Raw genomic sequence first — 27,363 nt, 5'->3', positions numbered from 1 at the left:
TTTCAACACGTTGAAACATTTTCGGCGAAATTTTTTGCTGTCGTAGGTTGACGTAGGTGAATCCCATTAAAATTAGTCGACTCATTAGGCAGTCGCCTAAGTGGGACAAGCCCATAAGTACTCTAGGTTATTTTTGAAAAAAGTTGTCTTTATTTGGTTTGATATTAATGTTTAGCTTATAGTGATGCCCCCTAGTTCAAAACTTTTCTGTTACAAATAGGAGCTTGAGTAGGCCAATCAGCCTTTTAGACCTTAAGACGTAGGAGCTGAATTAGGCCATTTGGCCCTTTGGGTCTAGTCTGTAATCATGGCTGCCCTGCCATTCATTAACACCATGAGTTTTTTTTAACCTCTGCCAATTTTCAGCATTATCTCCCTAACCTTTGATTCCCTTAATGTCCAGAAATCTGTGATTTGAATGAACAAATGATTGATCCTTTACAGCTCTTTTGGGTAAAAAATGTCAATGGTGTCTCTTTTAATCCTCTGAGTTAAAAGAGAATCTGCTCACTTGAATGGCCTATCCCTATTCTTAAACTGTGCCTCCTGATTCTACTAGGACCTGGGAAACATCTTCCCTGCATCTACCCTGTCAAGCTGTTTAAGTAGTTTGTATATTTCGATGAGATTTACACTCCTAAACTTGTGAAAATGTAATCTCAGCCTATTTAATCTCTCCTCATGGCAATCATAGCAACCAAGGAAGAGTCCAATGAATCGTCACTGCATTCCCGCTTTAGGAATTACATATTTTCCTATGTCAGAGAGCAAAACTACTCCATACTCCAGGTGTAGTCCTATCCAAGGCCCTATACAATTAAAATAGGAGTTCCTTACTCCAGCATTCAAATATACTCATAATAGATGCTAACATGATATTTACCAAGTGTACCCGTTGCTTCTTCAACTATCTCATCAAAAGCAGAATTTTAAAAGTCTCTACAAGATCCTCGTACAAGCTCTACTTTTCCTTTCTAGTGAGAGAGTCATCAGACTATTGAATTTATTCTTACTTGGTATATCTTAGATTCATGATTACATAAGTACACAGAAATTAGACCCATATATAACATAAGATATTCAATATAGAAAAAATAGAAATGATGGTGATCATATTGTGTTTAAAGAATTCCAAAGGAGATCAATTGTTTAAATGGAAAATATCTACATGGAAAATGTGAGGTCGAAATTAACACTAAATTGAAGATATTACATTTTCTTTGACGATGATTGAAGCAAATTAATTGTTGGACTGTATTAAAGGATCAATAAAAAATGGTAATAATGTAACCATTTTGACATTTTACAAATTATTAGTATTGTCACAATTAAACTAAATACCAAACTACAGTATAAACACGATTCTGCAGCAATAGAAGAAATACAGTAAGGGAGTAACCAGAGAAGATTAAATGCATGGTGGTGCAACGGGGGAGCCCTGCTTCAGATTGTTGGGGAATTAAAATTAAAAATACCGTATTTCCCGGCAATGAAGACGCTAATTTTTACCCAAAAATAAGGCACGAAAATTTACCTGGAGGCCGAAGGTTAGTTTGTTAGCCAAGAAAGATAGACTTGGTTATCCCTCAGTACAGCAACATCAAGAACGACGTTGTTGCACTTAGTGCTAGCCAGGTCTATCCCTCATTGCTGGCAGCTGATGGGAAGCGGCTGTAAAGCGGGAAGTGGCTGGGAAGTGGGACAGCGCCGCTGGGGGAGAGAATTCCTTTCACAGCGTGTGGGGAGTCTGTCCCGGGTCAGCACAGCCTGGGCTGCGCAAAGTAGTAAACTTGGCTGGGCCGCCAGGGGTAAAGTTGCGGGGACGGCAGGAGCGTTGATAAGGATGGGGGTTGGGGATCATGTCAGCAACTCACTCACTGCTGCCGCGGCATTCCGGGCGCAGAGCCACCGCATTGGGGCCAGGGAAGGAAGTAGCTCGGGTGGCTGCGAGCAGCCGCCGGGACCAGACAGCGGAACCAGCCGCTACCTTAGCACCTTCTGCCGGCCCGCTCACCAGCCAGCCACGGTGTCCTTTGGCGCCGGCGCAAACGGTCGGGGTGGTGTTTGGCAGGTCGCTACTGGGCGGAAGGCTGGCTGGTGGGCGTCCTGGGCTCCCTCTCCCCCTCCCCCTCCCCCTCCTCTCTCTCAATTCAATTTCAATTTTCAATTTAAAAACTTTATTGGCATGATAAAAAAACATTGTTATATTGCCAAAGTATAAAACATGACATACATATTTAAAATGCATAAGTATAATTACAAGTATACAGTGCATGGTTAGATATGTCCCTGTACATAAACTTGCAATAGGCCTATAGCCCTTTATTGATTGCTACACGTTCTTGCAGCTGTAAGCAGTACAACACAATAGCAAGTTTAGCAATTCAATATTAATTTCTTAGTGTCAGTTAATGTCAATTAGTGTGTGCGTACATATGTGCATGTTGGTCATTCACCGTCTCTCAGGTTATGGCATGCTGTCACGTATTGTGCACCAAGATGTGCCGTATTTCCTTCGCCAAGGATTATTCTTAGTTTTGATGTATCATCTAGTTCTTTAAAATCAGGGGTTGCCACACTGAGTTTGTCAAAGTATGCTTTCCTTGTTTTGTCAAATTTTTTGCATTTTAGGAGGAAGTGCACCTCTGTTTCAACCTCATCTGTCAAACAGTGGCCGCATATTCTGTTTTCTCTTGGTTGCCAGAATCTCTTCTGTCTTCATTTTTCAACTGCCAAATAGTGGTCACTTAACCTGTATTTGGTGAGGGTCTGTCTCTGCTTTATGTCTCTAACAGTTGAGAGATAGTCTGCCAATTTATAATCTCTTTTTAGGGCACGGTAACATTCTAATCTGCTTTGGCTTTTGGTTTCTTTATCCCAATGTTCCAAATATGTTTCTTTACATTGTTTGATAATTTGGTTCACTCTAACTGATGATTGGGGGTCAGTATTGATCTGAGGCCGGTCAGGGTTTAACTGGATAGGGTTTAACTGAATAGGGGTAGTTAGTCTCAGTACCAACTGACACAGGGAACTCTTTTCTGGGCTCCCCTCTTGTGTTTGAAGGGCCTTAAACTTGAGGGTATCTGGGGGGCCCAACTCTCTCTCCCCCCCTCTCCGTCTCTCTGTCTCTGTCTCTGTCTCTGTCTCTCTCTCTCCCTCTCCCTCTCTCTCTCCCTCTCTCTCTCCCTCCCTCTGTTATGTGATGTCCCTGAGCCAGAACAGGAGTACGGAGGATGCCATCTCAACGGCACTTCACTCCGCCCTCTCCCACCTCTACAACAGAGACACTTACATAAGAATGCTGTTCATCGATTACAGCTCAGCATTCAACACCATTATACCCTCTAAACTGATCACCAAATTCGGTGACCTGGGCATCGACCCCTCCCTCTGCAACTGGATATTGGACTTACTAACCAACAGACCCCAGTCTGTTAGGTTAGACAAGCACGCCCCTTCAACCCTCACCCTGAACACCGGCGTTCCACAGGGCTGTGTGCTGAGCCCCCTCCTCTACTCCCTCTTCACCTACGACTGCATACCTGTACATGGTACTAACACCATCATCAAGTATGCAGATGATACAACGGTGATTGGCCTCATCAGCAACAACGATGAGTCGGCCTATAGGGAGGAGGTCCAGCTCCTAGCAGCATGGTGCACTGACAACAACCTGGCCCTTAACTCCAAGAAGACCAAGGAGCTCATTGTAGACTTCAGAAAGTCTAGGGGCGGCACGCACCCCCCCCCATCCACATCAACGGGATGGAGGTGGAACGTGTTTCCAGTTTCGGGTTTCTGGGGGTCAACATCTCCGATGACCTCTCTTGGACCCACAATACCTTAACTCTGGTCAAGAAGGCTCACCAGCGTCTCTTCTTCCTGAGGAGACTAAAGAAGGTCCATCTGTCTCCTCAGATTCTGGTGAACTTCTACCGCTGCACCATCGAGAGCATCCTTACCAACTGTATCACAGTATTTGAATGGCAACTGCTCTGTCTCCGACCGGAAAGCACTGCAGAGGGTGGTGAAAATTGCCCAACGCATCACCGGTTCCTCACTCCCCTCCATTGAGTGTCCAAAGCAAGCGATGTCTGCGAAGGGCGCACAGCATCATCAAGGACTGCTCTCACCCCAACCACAGACTGTTTACCCTCCTACCATCCGGGAGGCGCTACAGTTCTCTCCGTTGCCGGACCAGCAGGTCCAGGAACAGCTTCTTCCCTGCGGCTGTTACACTACTCAACACTGTACCTCGGTGATTACCAATCACCCCCCCCCCGCACACTCCTTCCACTAGGAAAAAAATAATTGCACTACTATGACTGTATGCACGTAAATATATTTATTTATTGCTCATATTCTATGTCGCTCTTCTAGGGAGATGCTAACTGCATTTCGTTGTCTCTGTACTGTACACTGCACAATGACAATAAAATTTGAATCTGAATCTGAATCGGAAGTTTCCCCGCTGCATGAACCGCACAGCGCATTGTGGGACAGGCAAAGATGGAGGCTCCCCGGTCTTCATTGCCTCCTTGAAGGAGTTTCACATCTTCCTTTCTACTGACTAAACCAAACCCTTCATCCTGTCCCGCCAGCCTTTTTTCAAAATTTAGCAATTCAAAATGGGAGTGCGTCTTTGACGCAGGTGCGTCTTCATTGCCGGGAAATAATATTTCAGCGAGTGGTCAGTTTATGAAGCGGATACCCAAGAAAGACTGTGGTAGCAGTTATAATTGATTAATTCAAATTAAAAAAAAGAGGTAAAATTGTAATAAACCCAATATTTTCAGATAAAGTATAGAGATAAAATGAACTGCAATATAGTGCAAAATGCCAAGGAAATATTGACATATTTAAACCAATTGATCCTCTTAATGTTTTTCATGTATTCTGTCTGGGTTTGTTATAGACATTCAAAGAAAGGGATAATTACAATTACTTAAGATTTCTGCAATTGTGTGATTACCAGGATGATTGAAGATGTATTAGATGGACTCTGATCTGTTTATTCCAGTTGTTTCTTTGTGGTCCTTTCATTTGCATTTGTGAAAGATGCAGAAAAGCCTTGTCAAATGGAGCTCATTTTACAATGTTAAACAGTTACTTTCTTTACAAAAAATGAATTCTGTTTTATAAATATCATGCTTAAAGAGTGATAAAAAATCTCCACTTGAATCTACGTTAATTTTTCTACATATGCACAAATTTATTCATACCAGCTCCAGAAATGTTGACAACAAAGAAGTAATTGACAGTCAATCTTAATGGATTATTATTTTTTAGAAATTATTTAAATTCTGACAATTGCAATTAGTGGTTGTAGTTTTATTGAGAATGGATCATTAAAAGTGAAATATGGCAAAGATAAACTTAAGGCAAGGTTTTGCTTTTGGTAGTGACATGGAACAATGTTTGTGAAATATCCATTACTGTACACATCGAATGATAAGATGAAAAATATCAATTTGTAATTTATTCATAAAGTAAAATTGTGCTTAATTAACCATGTTGGCATCACGATTGTTTTCATTATTTTCATTGAAAATGTTTGAAACATTGAGGGAATACCAAACCATTGAATAGCAAAGCTAGTGAAATAGAGTCTTAGAGCTATACAGCTTGAAAATAGGCCCTTCAGCCCATTGTCCATGCCGATCAAGTTGGCATTCCAAAGCATTTGCCTGTATTTGGCCCATGTCCCGCTAAACTTTTCCTATGCTTATGTTTGTCCAAAGTCTTTTGAAGTTGTAATTGTATCTGGTTCAATAGTTTCCTTTGTAGATTGTTACAGATCCGAATTACCCTCAGAGAAAAAGTGGTCCCCGAGGTCTTTCTAAAATCTTTCCCCTCTCATTGTTGGCCTATGCTCTCTGGTTTTTGGATCCTCTACCCTTGAAAAAAGACAGTTCGCTTTATCCATGCGCCTTAAATTTTTGTAGACTTCAATAAGATCAAGACATGAATAGATAAGTGAATGAAACTTAACACAGAAAAGTAGGATCAATGGATTTTGTTAGTGGCAACATAAATGGTTATTTTAGATGGAATGCAAGAAGCGAGATATCTAAAGGTTTTTGAGGATGTGTGAACAATGTGCGGAGGCTGTTTAAGAAGGCAGATGGGTTCCAGACAGTGGACTTAGTAATAACTTATTAAAGGAAATTGGATCGGCAGCTACAAAATAAATAAATTGAAGGACTGTGGGGAAAGAGTCGGAGAGTGGGTCTAATTAGAAGGTTCTTTTAAACAATAGGCAAGTGCACAGAGGGCAAGGTTGCAGCCACCTGTGCTTCATTAACCAATTATTATATTATATATGTCTCAATGATTTGAAAGCATAACGGATAAGAATTGGAAGTCATGTAGATTTATAAAACTTTAGTTTGGAGGCATTTGGAGTATTATGTGTAGTTCTGGTCGCCCCATTAGAGGAATGATGTGGATGTTCTAGAAAAGGTGAGAAGGATTTACGAGGAAGATGCACAAATTAGAGATTATTAATCATAAGGAGAGGTTGGACAAACTTGCATAGTTTTCTCTGGAGCGTTGGAGGTTGAGAGAGGACCTGATGAACATTTATAAATTTATGAGAAGCAAGGGCAGGATAGACAGTTGGAACCTTTTAAGGTCATGGTGGGAAAGTTTAAAGGAGATGTGCGGTCAAGTTTTTTAAACAGAGAGTGTAACATGCCTGGAATGTGCAGCCAGGGGTGATGGTCGAAGCAGATACATTTGTTGCCGTTAAGGAGACTTTTAGATCGGCATATGGATATACAGGGAATGGAGGGATATGGATCGCATGCAGGCAGAGGAGATTATTTTAACTTAGAATCATGTTCGACACAGACATTGAGCTGAAGGGTCTGTTCGTGTGCTGCACTGTTCTATGTTAACCTTTTACCAGGGTGGAAATGTCAAATACTAGAAGGCATAGATAGCTACAAGAACAGAGGGGAAAAGTTTAAAGAAGATGTGCATGGCAAGTTTTATACAGAGTGGTAGGTGCCTGCAATGCCAGGAGTAGTAGTTGAAACCATACAATAATGATATTTGAAAGACTTTTAGATACAAACATGAATATGCAGGGTATGAACCAATATGGATCACATCCAGACAGAAGCGATTAGTTTAATATGACATCACATTCGGCGTAGACATTGTGGTCTATGCTGACAATGGAATAGACAAGTGCCTGTTCCTATAGTGCACTGTTCAATGTTGATGGACTTGTATATTTTGGCACATTAGACCTTTTGCTATACTCTTGACTTTAAAGCCATTTGTATTATATATTGCTGGACAAGGAAGATGATAATTTTCGGCGAAGAAAAGGATGGTTGCAAAAATTAAGTGAACTGTGAGACCAACAAAATGTCGCCATAACCAAATGTGATTTAAAGGATCGTGAGGAACAATAGAAGGGACAAGAAGGACAGTGAATCAGAGTTAGTGATTAGTATCAGTTAGAGCTAGATCACCCGATCATTAACTGACTAACATATTTACATATTATTACCACTAAACCTTTCACAAAGTACAATCATTCTGAATGTATATTCTTTTAATGACATCATTATTAGTATTATCTTTTAAAAATCTTTCATACATTTACAAATCTCAGCCAGACATTATCCAGACCCATAGTCTTTGATGCATTTGGCATTCTTGGCAGGGGCGAACTAAATTGGCTGAAGATTGACTTCCATGGTGAATATTTCAGGATGTATGATACATTAACACTAAAAATACGATTGATAATAGTGTCAGCTCAAGGTGAATATCACCTTAGACACAATAGACGCATCACCATAGACTCAAAATGCTGGAGTAACTCAGCGGGACAGGCAGCATCTCTGGAGAGAAAGAATGGGTGACGTTTCGGGTCGAGACCCTTCTTCAAACTGATACTTCAGACAGACAGACTTCAGTCTGAAAAATGGTCTCGACCCGAAATGTCACCCATTCCTTCTCTCCAGAGATGCTGCCTGTCCCGCTGAGTTACTCCAGCATTTTGTGTCTATCGCGATTTAAACCAGCATCTGCAATTCTTTCCTACACATTACCTTTCATGGATTCCTTGATGCACTGTGCCATTAACCATTCATGGATTATGTTTACTAATCCTAAAAATTTTAGGTTATGTATGATGAAAAAACAAGGTCACATATTATGAAATAAAATCAAAAACTGCTAGAAACACTCAATAAATCAAGCAGTATGTGCGGAAATAGAGTTAACATCAGATCAGATAGGACAAAAGATATATCTGTGATGGGTTGAGATTAAATCAAATGTGTAAAACTGGGCACATTTGATTGTGCTTCTTTGTTTGTGTTATATATTGGTCGTACCAGCAAGGTGGAACATTTTCAGCAGCTCAGGCAAACCTACTGACTCCCACAGCTATCGACACCACACTTCTTTCCACCCTGGTTCCTGTAAAGACTCTATCCCCTACTCCCAATTCCTCAGTCCACGCCGCATCTGCGCCCAAGATGAGGTGTTCCTTACCAGGACATCTGAGGTGTCTTAATTCTTTAGGGAACGGGGTTACCCCTCCTCCATCATAGATGACGCCCTCACTAGGGTCTCCTCGATATCCCACAGCTCTACTCTTGCTTCCTCTCCCCCAGTCGCAACAGGGACAGTCCCCCTCGTCCTCACCTTTCACCCAAACGCTTTAACTCCCCCTCCCATTCCCACACTGCCCTTTCTGTCCCAGGCTTCCTCCATTGTCAGGGTGTTGCCCACCGCAAATTGGAGAAACAACACCTCATATTTCGCTTGTGTAGCTTACACCACAGCGGTATGAATATTGACTTCTCTAACTTCAAGTAACCCTTGCTTTCCCTCTCTTTCCATCCCCTCCCCCCTTTCCCAGTTCTCCGACCAGTCTGACTGTCCTCAGTTTCATGTTATCTCTGTTTGCTTTGTTGTTAACTTCTAGCTAACAATGATCTATTCTACTTTTTCCTTGATCTCGGTCTCCTTTGTCTCATTTTCACACCTTACACTTCCTTATAATAATAATAATAATAATTTGTTTATAGGGACAGTGCATATTAATGAACATTTGCATGTAAATATGCGAGATTGTAGCCAATCAGTAGCTAATTTCCGTCTCTAGTCCCAGGCAAAGGTAGGTGAAGTGTCTCGCCCAAGGACACAACGACAGTACACACTCCAAGCAGGATTCGAACCGGCCACCTTCAGGTTGCCAGCCGAACACTTAGCCCATTGTGCCATCTATCTCTATCTCCCTCTCCCCTGACTTAGTCTGAAGAAGGCTCTCGATCCGAAATGTCACCTATTTCTTCTATCCAGAGATGCTGCCTGTCCCGCTGAGTTACTACAGCATTTTGTGTCTATCTTCAGTTTAAACCAGCATCTGCTGTTCCTTCCTACACAAACAGGCTTTCTTGTTCTCTTGTTTCTTATGACCCTTATCATTAGACCATTGAATTATGTGGAAATTTGGGGAAAGCTAGCCTAGTTTTAAAAGAATTTTGAGCATTTCCCTCATAGAGGTATGTGGAATATAATTCTGCGATTATAAATATGATATCAAATTTTAAGTTAAATTGTCACAGCAGGAGACTAATTCAAACCGACATGGCAAATTTGCCATTGTTGTCAAGATTTTGCATGCAGAGAGTAATGGATATTTGGAAAGAAATTCCAGGTGCTATAGTGGGAATAAATGAAATCATTTATTAAATAGTAGAATGTTCACATAGTGACTATGGATTTTTATGGATGAGTGAGCTAAGACTTGAATGGATTCTCTCATCAATATTTGTTTTATAAAAGTGAATATAAAATATGCAAGTTAGTGTTTAACATAAGAGTAGGTTTTATCAGACATGCATGTGTTACTGATATCAGCTTGTAGAAAAGTAAAGTTAGATAGAACTCTTAAAGATAGTGGAGTCAAGGGATATGGGGAGAATGCAGGAACAAGGTACTGATTGTGGATGATCAGTCATGATCACATTGAATGGCGGTGCTGGCTCAAAGGGCCGAATGGCCTACTCTTGCACCTAAACCTTGATTGTCTAAAATATAATCAATGATATCCTTCTAAAAGGCTCCTTAAGGTGGTATATGTTTCAGAGAATTGGTAATTTAACGTTTTTATTATGGAGCTGGTGCTTACAAGCTTGACATCTATCTATCATATATAATATAAAACTGTTTTATACTATACTCCGAGTTTTTTACTAAAATTGTTCACCAATCTGATATCTTTTTAAAATCTAACGAGCTGGATGACGTCACAATGCTTTTGCACCTCGCGGCAAGCTGCGCAGATTTTTCAACGCGCAGGGGCACTGTTTTCCACGAGCTGCCTCTGCTCCTCGCGGCCAGCTGCAGGCGCAGCCTGCTGGGCACTGTTTTCCACGAGCTGCGAGTTACGTGGTCCAGCTGCCCTCCCCCCCCCCCCTCCTCTGCCCCCTTTCCACCCCTCCCCCACTCCCCTCCCCCTCTCCACTCCCCCCAGCCCTCCGCTATGATGCCGCCGCCCCCCCCCCCTCAATCTCTACCCCCTCCCTTTCCCTCTCTACCCCCCTCCCCCTCCCTCTCCACCCACCCCCCCCCTCTCTAGCCGCGCCTGTGCAGTTAGGGGTTATGTGTGAGTGGATAGGGCGGGGGATGGGGTAAAAGGAGCGAATTAATAATATTAATATACTATCAAGGGGGCGGTTAGTGTGTGTGTGTGTGGGGGGTGGTTAGTATAATCGCGCATTGAGGGGACGGGACCCAACGGATCCCCCTTGGTCGAGTTATTTCATAATATTCACTCAATAGAAACTGAAATAACAAATGATATCATTTCTGGTGTAATTTGCACTGTGTTATTGATCGTCACTGTTCACTGGTCCACATCAGCTCCTGCTTAAAAAACTTATGATACTTGTTTTAAGATGTCTCCATGGTCTTCCTATCCCTTTCTTTAATCTCCTGCAATTCTGCAACCCTTGGATATCTGCACCTTTTCTGACCCTTTTATCATCAGGTGCCAGAACCCGAGTTTCAGCTGTCAATGTCCAATGCTCCAGAATTCCCCCCCTAAATCTCTCCTCTAACTTTTCCTTAAATCTATCTTTTTGGAAAAGCTTTTGCTCATCTACTGTAATATATTGTTCTGTGACTTGGTGTCACTGTTTTTGATAATGTTTTTCTGTCACTCCTTAACATTGTTACTGCTTCAACAATTCTATGTAAATGAAAGATGTCAGTATAAAGGGCCTGTCCCACCAGCATGCGATTGCATGCGTCTAGCACGACCAAATGTGGTGGCTTGAGGCGTACGGCCTCGTGGGGCCGGTCCCACTTCCAACCGCAGAGCCGTCCGGAGTTGTGCGGGACTGGTCCCGACATCATACTCACCAATCAGCTGGGCAGGAGGCGGGCCGACTGAATTTGGACGTCGCACGGCGTCGGGCGGTTACGTCATCAGGCAACGGCACGCCGGACGGTGACGTCGTCGCGCGACGCCACGCGCTAGGCGTACACCATCAAGACGCGTACGGCATCGAGACGCTGCGTACGGCGTCGAGACGCTGCGTACGCCCATCGAGGCGCTGCGTACGGCCTCAATGCGGCTGCGGGCCGACAGACCTTTGCTGCGCAGAATTTTTGGACAGTGTCAGTTTTTCGGAGCCCCGCGCGATGTTGGGATCAGCCCCGCACAACTCCATACGGCTCCGGCGATCGAAGTGGGACCGGCCCCACGAGGCCGCACGGCTGAAGCGGCCACATTAGGTCGCGCTAGCCGCATGCAGTCGCATGCTGGTGGGACAGGCCCTTAAGTGAGAATCCAAATTTGCAAGAAATGACGGAGGGTATATATAATAGGTATCGATTTTACTGGGAAATGCAGCTTTAAATACTGTGGATATGCATTCACTGTTTAAACCTTTAACAATTTCATCACGAGCAGCATGTAACTCTTAATGTGACAAAGACACAATGCCTTATTTGATGTGTATTGACAAAACATTTGTAAATCATACATTTCTGACAATCACAGAACATTTTCAAGGCCTCTTTAAGTAGCTATCTTCCAATTTACAATGATTACCGTATATTCTAAGCTATGCTTTAGTCACAACTAGCATTCTGTTTACAAATCCATTATCTGCTGTATTTTGCAACAATATATAAAATTTAATTGGGTATATTAAAATGTGCATTGGATTATTACTAGTATCTCATGCAAACTTCTGGAAATTTAATTAATACTTGACTAAATGGGACCCGCTGGGTCTGTCACACAGGAGGCCAGGTCCCCCAATGCAACCCATTCACCAATACAATATTCCACCACTCACCCGTTCCCCCAACGCAACCAGTTCCCCAAACGCAATATTCCACCACTCATCCATAGCCCCTAACTGCGCAGACGCGGCTCATTTCCCCTCATACCCTAGCATTCCCTCCCCCTCCTCTTCATGTGTGGAGGGGGGGGGGGGAAGTGGGGTGTGTGGCGGGGGGGTGGGAGGGGAGGAGTGGTGTGTGTGGATGGGGAGGTGCAGGAGGGGGGGAGAGGGTGGTGTGGGGGAAGGGGGTGTGTGTGGGGGAAGGGGGTGTGGGGTGGGGGGAGGTGTGTATGTGGGCGGGAGGGGAGGGAGGAGGGGTGTGGGCAGGGGGGGGAGTTGTGAGAGGAGTGTGTGGGCGGGGGGAGTGAGCTCGGAGGAAGAGCCACAGGGGAGAGGGGGGCATCACGGGGGAGGGGGGAGGAGCCAGCGAGGGGGACCAGGGGATAGTGGCTGGAATTGGCGGTGCAATGGGGACTCGCTGGTCGTACTCCGCTGGGATCAGAGTCTCCGCTTTCCATTTGGCGACATCTCCGACTCCGGGCTGGGCTGGGTCTCCCACGCTGGGCTGCTGCTTGGGGCTGGGCCGCTGCTTGGGGCTGGGCCGCTGCTTGGGGCTGGGCCGCTGCTTGGGGCTGGGCCGCTGCTTGGGGCGGGGCTGGGCTGCTTCGGGTCCCTCCGAAAGTCCAGTTGGAAACCTCCACCGGCCAGCCTCTGCTCCAGTAAAGACGTGATGGCGCAGGGAGATGTGGACTGTCCCAGTGAGTGACAGGGGAAGAGACTGATCCGCGCGGCGCTGACTGGCAGAAGAAGAGATCGATCTGCGCATATGTGCGGTTTTTAAGATTTTTAAACCTCACTAACTTTTACGACATTCAACCGATCGGAACGAATCGTAGTGCTATCGCAAACCATTTTTGCACGTATAGAAAGACCGCCAAACCGGAAGATAACAAGATCAGAGTTTTAGTTATGTATAGATAGATATAGATCAATCTATGTTCCGTTGATTGTTTTTGATTTAAGTAATGAAATGAGTTAATAAAGACGTATTTTTAAATTTGAAATGCAAACATGTTGTTTACGATACTATTCCACTGATCTTTTTTCTGATTGTTTATAAACAGGGCTATAGCCATGGCAGACAAAGATAAAAGTGAGCTTAAAGCAGAATTAGAGCGTAAAAAACAGCGCTTGGCTCAAATCAGAGAAGAAAAGAAAAGGAAAGAAGAAGAGAGAAAGAAAAAGGAAGTAAGTCATAAACTAACCTATACACGTGCTTCCTCTGTAGATATAATCTCTGTTCATGTGCAATGTGAATTATTTTACTATTATAGCTATTTCCTGTGAAGAACAAATTGTGCTGCGGGCAAATTAATTTTTGTCGGGCTTTAAATGAAGAATACTCAGATTTTACTTGTTTTTAAAGAATATAAGATTCAAATAAGAATTTGGATTATCAGCAGCACATGGAAATGTCAAATCTTTGGCTAGTTTGCATCAGGAAAAAAAACATATCTTCTGGTGGCTGAGCTTTGGTCATTTGTGGCACATCTGCCAGCTAGAATCTGCTGAGATTCCCCCAGATTTATCGTTTGGCAGAATTGGCAAGCCAATTCATTTTATTGCAAAAGGAAGGATTGTATAAGAAGTTTTTTTTTAAAATAATGTGTAATTTGTATCTTTGTGTTAAGTTTATTAAGCTTTTGTGTTAAATTAAAATATTTCAAATTATTTATTCCATCTTTCTTCAGTCTGAAAAAGGGTCACAACCAAAAGTGTCACCTATCCATGTTTTCCAGAGATGCTGCTTGACCCGCTGAGTCACTCTGGCATTTTGTGCCTTTTTTGTCAACGAGTATCTGCAGGTCAAGAGTCAAGATTGTTTTATTCTCATGTGTCCCAGATAGAACAATGAAATTCTTACTTACTTACAACAGAATATGTAAACATAGTACACAGCAAACAATATAATAAACAAGAGAGAAAAAAAAGTTCAGTGTGTATGTATATACATATCCACAAGTGAACACACACACACACACACACACACACACACACACACACACACACACACACACACACACACCTCGTCCCTTCCCACCCAAACCACCCCCTCCCCAGCCTTTTCCCCTGCAACCGCAGGAGGTGCAGCACCTGTCCCTTTACCTCCCCCCTCGATTCCATCCAAGGACCCCAACAGTCTTTTCAGGTGAGGCAAATGTTCACTTGCACCTCCTTCAACCTCATCTACTGTGTCCGTTGTTCCAGGTGTCAACTCCTGTACATCGGCGAGACCAAGCGCAGGCTCGGCGATCATTTCGCTGAACACCTCCGCTCAGTCTGCCTTAACCTACCTGATCTCCCGGTTGTTCAGCACTTTAACTTCCCCTCCCATTACCAATCTGACCTTTCTGTCCTTGGCCTCCCCCATTGTCAGAGTGAGGCCCAGTGCAAATTGGAGGAACAGCACCTCATATTTCGCTTGTGTAGCTGACACCCCAGCGGTATGAACATTGACTTCGCTAACTTCAAATAGCCCTTGCTTTCCCTCTCTCTCTCCATCCACTCCCCCGTCCCAGTTCTCCCACTAGTCTTACTGTCTCCGACTACATTCTATCTCTGTCCCGCTCATTCTCCTGACATCACTGAAGAAGGGTCTCGATCCGAAACGTCACCCATCCTTCTCTCCAGAGATGCTGACTGTCCCGCTGAGTTACTACAGCATTTTGTGTTTACCATACTTCATTGTAGGCTGATCAGAAAAAAGAATTGCCACAGAATGATGAGACCGACATTGAGAAGAAACGAAGGGAAGCTGATGCTTTGCTCCAGAGCATGGGCATTACATCTGAGCCCTCTGTTGGTATGTATGTGGATTTAATTCATGAGGTATGTGTATCTTTGCTCAAAGTACACACTTCTGAGTTACTGCAGGTTTGTTTTAGTTTATTGAGGCTAGTTGAAAGTGTGTTTAATTTGAGATATAATGGAGATTAACCTATTATTTTTCATATGCAATGGTTGTCACAAGATTTTCTTCATTTCATGACTTCATTGCTTGAATAATAGAATGATGATAGTGAAACTATCTTTTATGTCATTGCAGTGTCTGAACGAAGAATTTTATCTGTCAGGTTTCTGTGACTAACTGTACAACCACGTGAAGAGTTAATTTAGAGAGATTAAATTGACAACCAGAGTTAAATTTTGCCTTTTTGTTTTATTCATTTCTTAAGATTTGTCAATTTATTAGACATTAAACTTTCAAAAGCTATTTTTTCCTAATCTAGTAATAATATTGAGTTATCTGTAGAGGGCAGTAGAGCTTTATTATGTGTTTCTTACTTCAGTATAGAATTAGTTAGAGAAGAAAAATGCATGAATGCATTATCTTGTCATATTTAATTTAACTTTTCTCAAGTAGCAATTCATTGTGAGTTAAACCACAAACTAGTGTTAAGTGGACTCAAGAGTATTACTAAAACTCACTTCTGTACTGGTTGTTACAAAGACATTAAATTAAATAAGTTTGTTACTCAAGTTAAGTCAGGCACTTTGCTGTTTTTAAGTAAGATTATTAGCTGTTTTACAGAAATATTTTAATAGATGTAGATTGCAACAGTCTTAAGGGTATTATGTAATATGTGTATAAGTGAACACGCTTGTACACTTCCATATTGAGTCAGATGATAAGAGTTTCTCTTTTAGCCATCGATGTTCCATGTCTTTCTTAATCTCAAGATGTTTCCTAAAACCTAACTAATTCCCCAAGACTCCGATATCCTACTTTACCGTACATGGGTTGATGCCAAATTATATTTGATACTGTTAATTTTCATGGAAATTTTGCTACATTTATAGTTCTGTATAAATTACATTTCTTGTACATTTTTTATCTTTCCCTTAAATTTTTGACCAGGCGTATCTTTTTCAAAACTCTTTCTCATTACTTTTCAATTTCAGGTGAAGGATTGGACTGTAAAATATGGATAAGAAGGAAGTCAGCTGCATGTTGCAAATATTGGAGGCTGCAGCAGATTATGGCTTTCTCCTTGTTCTAATGTTCCCCCTTATTTTTATACAGTTTGCCAGCCATTCTTTTCTCCACACTTATAACTGGATCTGTCATTGATCAAAGGCCATTTCACCTGTGCCCTCTACGTGCACAGTTGCCTTCTCTGATGCTCTATGTTCTGTATCTCCTCACACCTGTATCCTCTTGTGATTTTCAAATTCTTCCATCCACCTCCCAAACCCTCTCCTGCCTGCTTTACCCTGGTCATTAAAATTGATGACATGCTGCACCTTCACTGAAGGTAAACATTAGTTAGGAAGGTCAGCAGTAGGCTAACCTTTATTGCAAAAGGATTTGAGTCAAAGAGAGAAGACGCCTTACTCCAATTATATATGGCCCTGGTACGATCATACCTGGGAATTGTGTTCAGGTATGGTCTTTCAGAAGTAAGGAGTACGATGAAGATTCACCAGATTGATTCTGCAGTGAGGAGAGAATAAGCAGAATGGAACCTTGAGGTTCTAAACTCAAGATAAAGGATTGGCTATTCAGGACTGAGGTGAGCAGAAATGTCTTCACACAGAGAATAGTAACTATTTAGAATTCTCTACCCAATAAGGCATTGGAGGTTCGATTCAATGTGTAGGAAGGAACTGCAGATGTTGTTTTACACTGAACATACAAGAGTTCTGGAAAACCAAATTTTGGTCAGGCAGCATCTCTGGAGAAAGGAAATAGGTGATGTTACACTTTTTCAGTCTGAGACCCGCTGAGTTACTCCAACTTTTGTGTCTATCTTCCTTATAATTCACACCAGACTCAGTAACATCCTTGTACGTCTTTTTTCACCCTTTCCAATTTGATGACATCAACATCCTTATAGGAGGACAACCAGAACTGTACACAGAACTCCAAATGTGGCTGTACCAACATTTTGTACAGGTTTAACTTGACATTCCAACAATATCTTGACTGATGAATGCTTGCTTGCAAAAGCCTTCTTCACCACCCTGAATTTATCAAAATTTGGTTTTCCAGAACTCTTGTATATTGTGCAAAAGCCTTCACCACCTAACCCCAAATTTTTCTGGTGTTAATAAATCCAGTACCAGTACTTAGCTGCACCTCAGCTCAAACTTTTTAAGCATAGTTACAACAATGGTATCTACTTGTCAATATGGAAACCTGCCCAGTTATACCATACTAACAATATGACGGTTAAATTCAATCTAGTTAATAACTGCCCAATTACTTACCTACTATCAGCAAAGCAGTAGAAGGTGTTATCCATAATGCTGCCAAGTGGCACAACCTGCTCAGTTTAGGATTTATCTCCAGAAGCTGAATTTCAAGGTGATGTGATGGTGATTGCACATAAGATCAAGGTAGCATTTGATTACATGAGGCTCAAGGAGCCCTGGTAAAACTAAAGTAAATGAATATCAAAGCCAAATTACCCTAATGGATGTAATCTTGTGCAAATAAATAAATTATGAAATAAGTATTTCACACCTCATCCACCGTCCTAAATATTCATTCCACCCATAACCGGCACACCTGCAATGTATAGCATTGCATCAACAGTGCTTATCAAACCCACAATTTATTTCATTAAAACAAAATTACCTCTGCCTTCAGGTTCCCTTCCAATTCACACATATTCCTAACCTGGAAGTATATCATAGGTTGACAAAAATGCTGGAGAAACTCAGTGGGTGAGGCAGCATCTATGGAGAGAAGGAATAGGCGACGTTTTGGGTTGAGACTCTTTTTCAGACTGATGTCGTCGGGGGGGGGCAGGAAAAAGAAAGGAAGAGGCAGAGACAATAAGCTTGTGGGAGAGCTGGGCAGGGGAGGGGAAGGAGGGAGAAAGCAAGGACTATCTGAAATTGGAGAAGTCAATGTTCATACTGCTGGGGTGTAAACTACCCAAGAGAAAAATATGAGGTGCTGTTCCTCCAAATTGCGCTGGACTTCACTCTGGCAATGGCGGAAGCCCAGGACATAAAGGTCGGATTTGGAATGGGAGGGGGAGTTGAAGAGCTGAGCTACTGGGAGATCAGGTTGATTATTGTGAACTGAGTGGAGGTGTTGGGTGAAGCGTTCGCCGAGCCTGCACTTGGTCTCATCAATGTAGAGAAGTATATCATGATTGCTTCTATATTGCTGAGTTTAAATCCTAGAATTTCACATCTATTAATGCTGTGGGGTTATCTTTAGTAGAAGAACTTTGTAGCAGTTCAAGAAGGTGGCTGTCTGCCATTTCTTAATGGTAAGGATAGGTAATAAATATTGGCATTCCAAAGGCATCTATGATGAATAAATGATGCAATAAATTAATTAATAAATACAAAATTCCCCATAGCATTGCCAAACTGTTGACTTCACATGTGGTTTAATCTAGCTGAGCAAAGACCACGGGACCTAATTATATTAGGCCCTGACAAAATTATTTGTCGGTAGCATATCAACTTTTAGCTGGCAATTCTACTGAGAATTGTGACTTAACTGCCACTTAATAGCCCAGCTCATCTGTGATTCTTGCTTCTGTCATGAAAGTTGGATGAGCTGAATATCAGATCATATTTCATCTGCCTTTCCATTCTGTTAGCAGTCATTCAAAGGAGCTTAGTTAATGGATGGGAAGCATTTATATTTTAAACTAATTTATATTTGTTCAACGTATTATAAAATAACTATTTCAATCTGTCATTTTGAGTATCTGACATACAACTTTATCTACAGGAGTTCGTCGCTGTAATCTTAAAATAATATTAGTGTGGCAAAAAATCTAATGATAACAGTTAAAATAAATTTTGTTAAGATCTGGTCTGAAAACACTTTTTCTTATTTGTAGGTAGAACAACATGTTTCAGGACACAGTAGAACTACTGTGTAATAGATTTTGGTTTGAGATAATCGGTCTGTCAGCAAAAGGGATAGTGCTTGTATTGGACCTGCAGGTTGTCCCCAGGTTATGAACAGCTAATTTATGGACACCTCTAAATATGAATTATTAAATTCAAAAGCCAGGCGTACATGCGTTCATTCCTAGGAATGGCAAAACTAGTTTCTTCTTGCTCTCCGCTTTCAGTAATTTTATTTATGAACAGACTTATGTGCTACTAATGCTTCTCATTACAGTGTTGTGGAGGTTCCGTTTATCAAATTGAGTGCTTTTTGTGTATTTTGTGACTTACGAACAAATTTGACTTAACAAAATCTGTAAAAATAGAGCCCATTCATTACTTGGGGATAGCCTTTGAACAACCAGCGAGAAGAAAGTTTTTCATATTCAAGGAAAGCATGACAAAAATACATGATTCAAATCTTGTTCATCCACCAACTGAATGCATACATTGTAAATTGCATGGAAATTCAGCATGGAATTTAACTTTGGCTTTTCCTTTCTCTCTTTTAAATTTCATTTCATTCATGTATTTTTCTTTAATACCATCATCTTTGTTTTATTCAATACTTCACGTAAATTAATTTTGAAACATCATTACCAGTGCATCCACTACGGGTAGTAACAGCAGATACCTGTCTGTTTCACTATTTAGTCCCTCCTACGTCTCCTCCTTCAAAATCGGTGAGTACACCAAGTGAGACTGGAAGCCAGGATTCTGCTGATTGCACTCTTGGGCCAAGGTATGTTAACATATATTTATTCTACTCTATTTTCGTAAATGCTTGTAAAATGTGTAATTTATACTGTTTGCATGAACCGTATTGTTCCATTGTCCTGATGTGAATGTTGTTTGACGTGCAGTAAGCTCTCCCACCTGGAAAATGTATATTTCCATACATTTTACCCCCAATACACTACTCAGGAGTTGGTTGTGATTTACAAGTGATTGTAAATGCCTTTCCTCAGCCAGCTGCTGGAGGATGCATAATGTGATCCCGATAATAACCTTTCCCATGTCTGCCTTTATTTTCCTTTTGGGGTTTCCTAGTTTACCTTGCTTGTGGGAGCTTGGAGAAAATAAGTGTGTAAATAATCCTTTACATGTTTTTTTAAAACAAGATGCTTTTTTTACCCAAAAATAAGGCACGAAAATTTACCTGCGTCTTGGAGGCCGAAGTTTAGGTTGTTAGCCAAGAAAGACAAACTTGGCTATCCCTCAGTACAGCAACATCAAGAACGATGTTGCTGTATTGAGGGATAGCCAAGTCTATCCCTCATTGCTGGCAGCTGATGGGAAGTGGCTGTAAAAGGACAGCACCTCTGTCTCTTTTTGTCTCTCTCTGTCTCTCCCTGTCTCTCCCTCTGTCTCTCCCTGTCTCTCTGTCTCTCTCTCTGTGTCTCTCTGTCTCCCGGGGCAGGCGACCTGGGAACTGCAGCTAGTACCGGATGGCTGCGAGCGGCCACCGGGACCGGACAGCGGAACCGGCCTCCACCTCAGAGCTTTCTACCAGCCAGCCACAACGCGAGGGATCTGGGAACTGAAGCCAGTCCAGGGGCACGCAGGCGATGTTGCCGACCCCTGGACTAAACTAAACCCTTGATCCTGTCCTACCATCCTTTTTTTGAAATGTAGCAACTTAAATAGGGGTGTGTCTTCATCGCGGGGAAATACAGTACATATTTTAGCTGATCATGGAATGTCATTAGCATTTGTAGGCAAAGAAGACTTTCTTTAAAATGCACATTCTTTTTTTGCTGAAGAATAGTTTACACACAAATGGGCAACATTTTACTTCAGTCTGAAGAAGGGTTTCGGCCCGAAACGTTGCCTATTTCCTTCGCTCCATTGATGCTGCCTCACCCGCTGAGTTATAATGCTTGAATTTGTGCATGGTTTCTAATTCTGTGCATTGCAAGGTTGTAGCAGCTGTTAATTTATGATGCAACTTTTCCCCAGCTAAAAAAATTGGATGCTTTGTGCTTATTTCGTTTTCAACTTTTCTGCAGTAGTACAGGTGCACAACCTTTTATCCGAAAGCCTTGGGACCAGACACTTTTCGTAATTCGGAATTTGTCGGTCTTCGGAATGGAAATTTTTTAGCGTAGATTTTAATGGCTGGCTCAGTGGTAGAGTGCTCGGCTCATATCCGCAAGGTCGCGAGTTTGCGCCTTGATCCCGGCAGTTCCTCGGTCGCGAGTTTGAGTCTTCAATGTAGTTTTTTCTTGCAGAATAAATGTCTGTATGAAATGCAGTGTGTTGAATGAATTCCTGAATTTGTAAATGTGACCGCAGCATTGAATCACCTCTCGCACTCATGTCACCCTAGCGGGGCTACATGCCATTAGGCGGCCTAAGGCGACATTTTCACACTCTTATATCCGTGTGCAGCAGAGGCGACGTGTGTTTGGCGCCAAATGTGAGCTTTGGCGTGCCATGTTTAGCGCCAAAGGTGAGCTTTGGTGAGCTTTGGTGTGCAGACGACATCCTGGAAAAAATGTCCGGTTTCTTCCAGGTAGGCGATATACCCTCCACTTCTCTTTTATGAAGGGGATTTAGTTCCCCTTTCTTCCAGGACCGACCGGAGGTTCCGCTGTCACCTCTGCGGGCCACCCTCGGTGAACGCTCACTCAACTTTGTCTTTGGATTCCTACTCTCCCGCGCAATGTATCCTCACCTTCTCTTTTATGAAGGGGATTTAGTTCCCCTTTCTTCGAGGACCGACCGGAGGTTCCGCTGTCACCTCTGCGGGCCGCCCTCGGTGAACGTCCTGTCTCCCTGTCCCTGGGATAGCAGGGGGCGATCAAACAGCACAATACCCCCCTCCAACTCCAGAGGAATCCACTCCCCGATGGGCCGCTACGGCGACAAGTGGCAGTTCGCCCACAGCCCGAGCTGCGCGACCCCAAGAACAAGACGTACCTTGCACACCATCAGCATCTGCCCATACGGGGAGCGTGTTCCTCTGGAGTTGGAGCGGGGCTGGGCTGGAGTTGCTGATCTGGGATCTCCGTGCTTGCAATGGGCCTGGGGGTCGGTGTCCCGATGAGGGGGCTGTGGGCGAACTGCCACTTGTCGCCGTAGCGGCCCATCGGGGAACGGCTTCTGGTGGTCCTGATGTCTCCGGCCAGTTTGCAGTTTTCCTCTGGAGTTGGAGCGGGGCTGGGCTGGGCTGCTGTTGGCTGTGGGTCTCTGGGATCTCCGTGCTTGCAATGGGCCTGGGGGTCGGTGTCCCGTTGGTCCTGACGTCTCCGGTGACTGGCACTGACCTGCTAGTATCGCCGACATGAAGACAGTGCAAAGCCCCCGCGGCGGTGCAATGGGCGGGGAGCTGGAGAGGGGAGGGAAGGGGTCACACACATGGCCGGGAAGCAGAGGGGTGTAGGTGGGGTGAAACTGAAGGCAGCGACAATCTGCTGCTGCTGCCTGCCCGCTGAGTTAAAAAGTTCCCACGCAAGACTCACGATGCACTGTGTATCGTGCTACCGTGGGAACTTTTTAACTCAGCGGGCAGGCAGCAGCATATTGTCAATTATTAACCCTCCCGCGCAATATACCCTCACCTTCTCTTTTATGAATGGGGATTTAGTTCCCCTTTCTTCGAGGACCGACCGGAGGTTCCGCTGTCACCTCTGCGGGCCGCCCTCGGTGAACGTTTTCAAGGACCTTTCTTCAAGGACCGAAAAAATGTCCGCTATTCGGAGGTTTTCGTTATTTGGATCATCGGATAAAAGGTTGTGCACCTGTACTTTGTTTTCTACAATTTGTTTATATTTTAGGTATTTTCTTTTTTATATTTGCCTTATCTATTTTTAAACCCTTGTGTGGCACTTTATGCCAAAACAGAATATCACTGAATCTCTTGCCCACTCGGTCAATGTTGAACAATCTTGAACATTGCTCACATCTACTGCTAAATCCTTGCCAGCTGCTCAGCAGAATTGAACAGCAGTGGCACGTTACATAGCTGGCAAATTTCTAACATGGAGGAACATGGAGTTTGTACGTTCTGCCCGTGACCTATGTGGGTTTTCTCCGTGATCTCCAGTTTTCTCCCACACTTCAAAGATTGGCTTGGTATAATTGTAAATTGGCCCTATTGTGTATAGGATCGTGTTAGTGTGCAGAGTTCGCTGGTAGGCCAAAGGGCCTGTTTCCACACTGTATCTAAACTAAACTGAACTAAATAGTAGAATGCTTTGCACGAAGGATTGATTTGTCACATAAACCTACTTGTAATCTATTTTTCAACATGGACCATACATGTTCATTTTTTGTATAGTCTGCACTTCCTAACTAGTGCGTCCACAGAGCTCTCTCAGCAGCTTTACTGCAGCTTGTCAGTAATTGTGACCCTTCTCCGTGTTTTTAGTAAAATAAACCAATCAGTTAGAATTAATCTGATACATTCCCATGGCTTTCCTGTCCATATAGATGACTTAATATCAAGGAATCTCAATTGCAAAGGTTTGACAAAACGTTTTTCTGATGGATTTATTCATTAGAATTAGAAAATATAGTAACAGGCAATTGGTAGATTAAAGCCCCTTTCACTCAAGTTATCCTACATTAGATTAAAGCTGCCATTAACAGTTCTGGATGAGGATTTAGATCAATGGTTAACAGTGTTTCATTTTGTAAAATTAAATCACTGATCATTAATGGTCATGATGGGGTTTCCACACTCAGGATATAATCCAGATAGATGTCATGTCAGCCAGTGCATCAACTATTTGGGATAGTTAGGGGATAATAGGTTTGCATTTTCATAACTTAGTGCAGGTTGAATGCTCCCTCTATTAGATTGAAGTCCATTTAATTCAGTGATGCATGAATGGTACATGAATATTTTCCGTTACAAAATTCAGACAAGGTGAAGTATTGTGTAGATAGCCTCTGTTGTGCTCCAGGCCATTTCCTGTAGAACATAACAGAAATGGTTCAAGAAATATGATTTGGTGAATCTTAAAGGCAAAATATTCACCACCCCAGAAAATTCCTGCTCTTTTTCATCGAGATTTTAAAAAAAAACCTGTATGTATTATTGTCCCCATTTCTTATAATCTTGATTGAAAGATGCAAGTAGAGAAAAGCTAAAGCTATTGGAGTAATGCTTTGCTGATCTTGCACCCTGTGGATTTCTTAATATTCCGACATGTGGCACTTGAGCCGACATTTACTTATGTTTAAAAGAGGATCATGTGTTATAGCTGAATGTTCTACTTGAACTAGAACATTTTAGTTGAGAGGTTGGAAATTGAAATGCAATGACTTAGGGTGAACCATCAGTATATAATGCATGTACATTGCCCTCCATAATGTTTGGTACAAAGATCCATCATTTACTTATTTGCCTCTACTCCACAATTTGAGATTTGTAATAGAAAAGATCACATTTGGTTAAAGTGCACATTGTCAGATTTTAATAAAGGCCATTTTTATACATTTTGGTTTCACCATGTAGAAATTACAGCTGTGTTTATACATAGTCCCTTCATTTCAGGGCATCATAATGTTTGGGACACAGCACTGCAGTGCATCCAGAAAGTATTCAGACCCCTTCACTTTTTCCACATTTTGTTACGTTACAGCCTTATTCTAACATGGATTAAATTCATTTTATTCTATCATCAATCTACACACAATACCCCATAATAAAAAAGTGAAAACAGGTGTTTAGAAATTTTTGCAAAGTAATTAAAAAGAATAACTGAAATATCACATTTGCATAAGTATTCAGACCCTTTACTCAGTACTTTGTTGAGGCACCTTTGGCAGCGATTACAGCCTCAAGTCTTCTTGGGTATGACGCTATAAGCTTGGCACACCTGTATTTGGGTAATTTCTGCAGATCCTCTCAAAGTAAAGTAAAGTATCCTTTATTGTCGACTTTTCAGTCTGAACGAAATTTCATGACTTGCAGTCATAACAGAGATAAAGTAACAAAACACACAATAAACACAGATTTAACATCCACCACGGCGAGTCCACCAGGCACCTCCTCACTGTGATGGAAGGCAAAAGTCTTAAAGTCGTTGTCTCCTCCCTCCTTGTTCTCCCTCTGCGTTGAGGCGATCCAGGCTTCCGATGTTGTGACCCCGCCAGGTAATGGTAAGTAAGTCCCACGGCTGAATCCGAGCTCCGCGAACGGGCAGTTCAAACTCCGCGGCCCGGGGCGGTCGAAGCTGCGGAAGCTGCCACCCTCCAGTCCAGCGGCCGAAGCTGTTGTTGCGGGAGCTCCGGAGAACAGCTCACCAACCTGGGACCTGCGAGCTCCCGACGTTGTCGTCCACTGTGCCCTGTCAGGTTGGATGGGGAACATCGATGCACAACTATTGTCAGGTCCCTCCAGAGATGTTTGATCAGGTTCAAATCCGGGCTCTCGCTGGGCCACTCAAGGACATTCAGATAGATAGATAGATATAATTTATTGCCACACAACCAGGGTTGGTGGAAATTTGGGTTGTCAGCAGCAGTACAATAATAAAGAACACACAATAAAACTGTAACACAAACATCCACCACAGCATTCATCACTGTGGTGGAAGGCACAAAAATGTGGCCAGTCCTCCTCCATTTCCCCCCCCGTGTACAGGACCAGAGTCCAGTCAGTCCAGGATCGGCTCTTCCTCTTCCTCTTCACAGACTTGTCAGGAAGCCACTTCTGCGTTGTCTTGGCTGTGTGCTTAGGGTCGTTGTCCTGTTGAAAGGTGAACCTCCGCCCCAGTCTGAGGTCCACCTGCTTTAAAAGGGCATCAATTATACCGGTGCCCAAGAAGAGTAAGGTGACGTGTCTCAATGACTATCGACCAGTGGCACTAGCGCCGGTGGTGATGAAGTGCTTTGAGAGGTTGATCATGGAGCAAATCAACTCCTACCTCGACAAAAACCTGGACCCACTGCAGTTCGCTTACCGCCACAACAGATCAACGGTGGATGCGATCTCGTTGGCCCTCCACTCCGCACTGGACCACTTGGACAACAAAAACTCTTATGTCAGGCTGTTAGTCATTGATTACAGCTCGGCATTTAACACAATCATCCCCTCCAAACTGGTTACCAAACTCGCAGAACTGGGTCTCTGCGCATCCCTCTGCAACTGGATCCTCGACTTCCTCATCCACAGACCACAGTCTGTTCGTATTGGTGGAAATGTGTCAGCCTCGATAACAATCAGCACGGGAGCACCTCAAGGCTGCGTGCTCAGCCCCCTGCTGTACTCACTCTATACCCATGACTGCGTAGCGAACCACAGTGCGAACTCCATCATCAAGTTCGCTGACGACACCACTATTGTGGGGCGTATCACTGATGGGGATGAGTCAGAATATACAAGAGAGATCGAGCAACTGTCCATATGGTGCCAGCGCAATAACCTGGCCCTCAACACCAGCAAAACCAAGGAACTGATTGTGGACTTTGGAAGGAGTAGGAGGGGGACCCACAGCCCCATTTATATCAACGGGTCGATGGTTGAAAGGGTCAAGAACTTCAAATTCCTGTGCATGCACATCTCTGAAGATCTTTCCTGGTCCGAGAACACTAACGCAATTATCAAAAAAGCTCATCAGCGCCTCTACTTCCTGAGAAGATTACGGAGAGTCGGATTGTCAAGGAAGACTCTCTAATTTCTACAGGTGCACAGTCGAGAGCATACTGACCGGTTGCATCGTGGCTTGGTTCGGCAATTTGAGCGCCCTGGAGAGGAAAAGACTACAAAAAGTAGTAAACACTGCCCAGTCCATCATCGGCTCTGACCTTCCTTCCATCGAGGGGATTTATCGCAGTCGCTGCCTCAAAAAGGCTGGCGGTATCATCAAAGACTCACACCATCCTGGCCACACACTCATCTCCCTGCTACCTTCAGGTAGAAGGTACAGGAGCCTGAAGACTGCAACAACCAGGTTCAGGAATAGCTACTTCCCCACAGCCATCAGGCTATTAAACCTGGCTCGGACAAAACTCTGATTATTAATTACCACTTTCTGTTATTTGCACTTTACCAGTTTATTTATTCATGTGTGTATATATTTATATCATGGTATATGGACACATTTATCTGTTTTGTAGTAAATGCCTACTATTTTCTGTGTGCTTAAGCAAAGCA

General features: G+C 43.0%; 1 protein-coding gene across 4 annotated transcripts in view; it reads left to right on the top strand.

The window, feature by feature from the left end:
* Window positions 1-27,363, top strand: part of dync1i2 (dynein cytoplasmic 1 intermediate chain 2) — an 82,247-nt gene that overhangs the window by 2,220 nt on the left and 52,664 nt on the right. For all 4 annotated transcript variants that reach the window (XM_033023962.1, XM_033023961.1, XM_033023960.1 and 1 more), the window contains exons 2-4: window positions 13,457-13,580; window positions 15,084-15,195; window positions 19,911-19,998. In XM_033023962.1, coding sequence (XP_032879853.1) covers window positions 13,457-13,580; window positions 15,084-15,195; window positions 19,911-19,998 — 324 coding nt within the window. The remainder of the gene's footprint in view (window positions 1-13,456; window positions 13,581-15,083; window positions 15,196-19,910; window positions 19,999-27,363) is intronic.

The sequence above is a fragment of the Amblyraja radiata genome, chromosome 7 (assembly GCF_010909765.2).
Source record: "Amblyraja radiata isolate CabotCenter1 chromosome 7, sAmbRad1.1.pri, whole genome shotgun sequence".
NCBI lineage: Eukaryota > Metazoa > Chordata > Chondrichthyes > Rajiformes > Rajidae > Amblyraja > Amblyraja radiata.
This window is presented reverse-complemented; position numbering and strand designations above follow the sequence as displayed.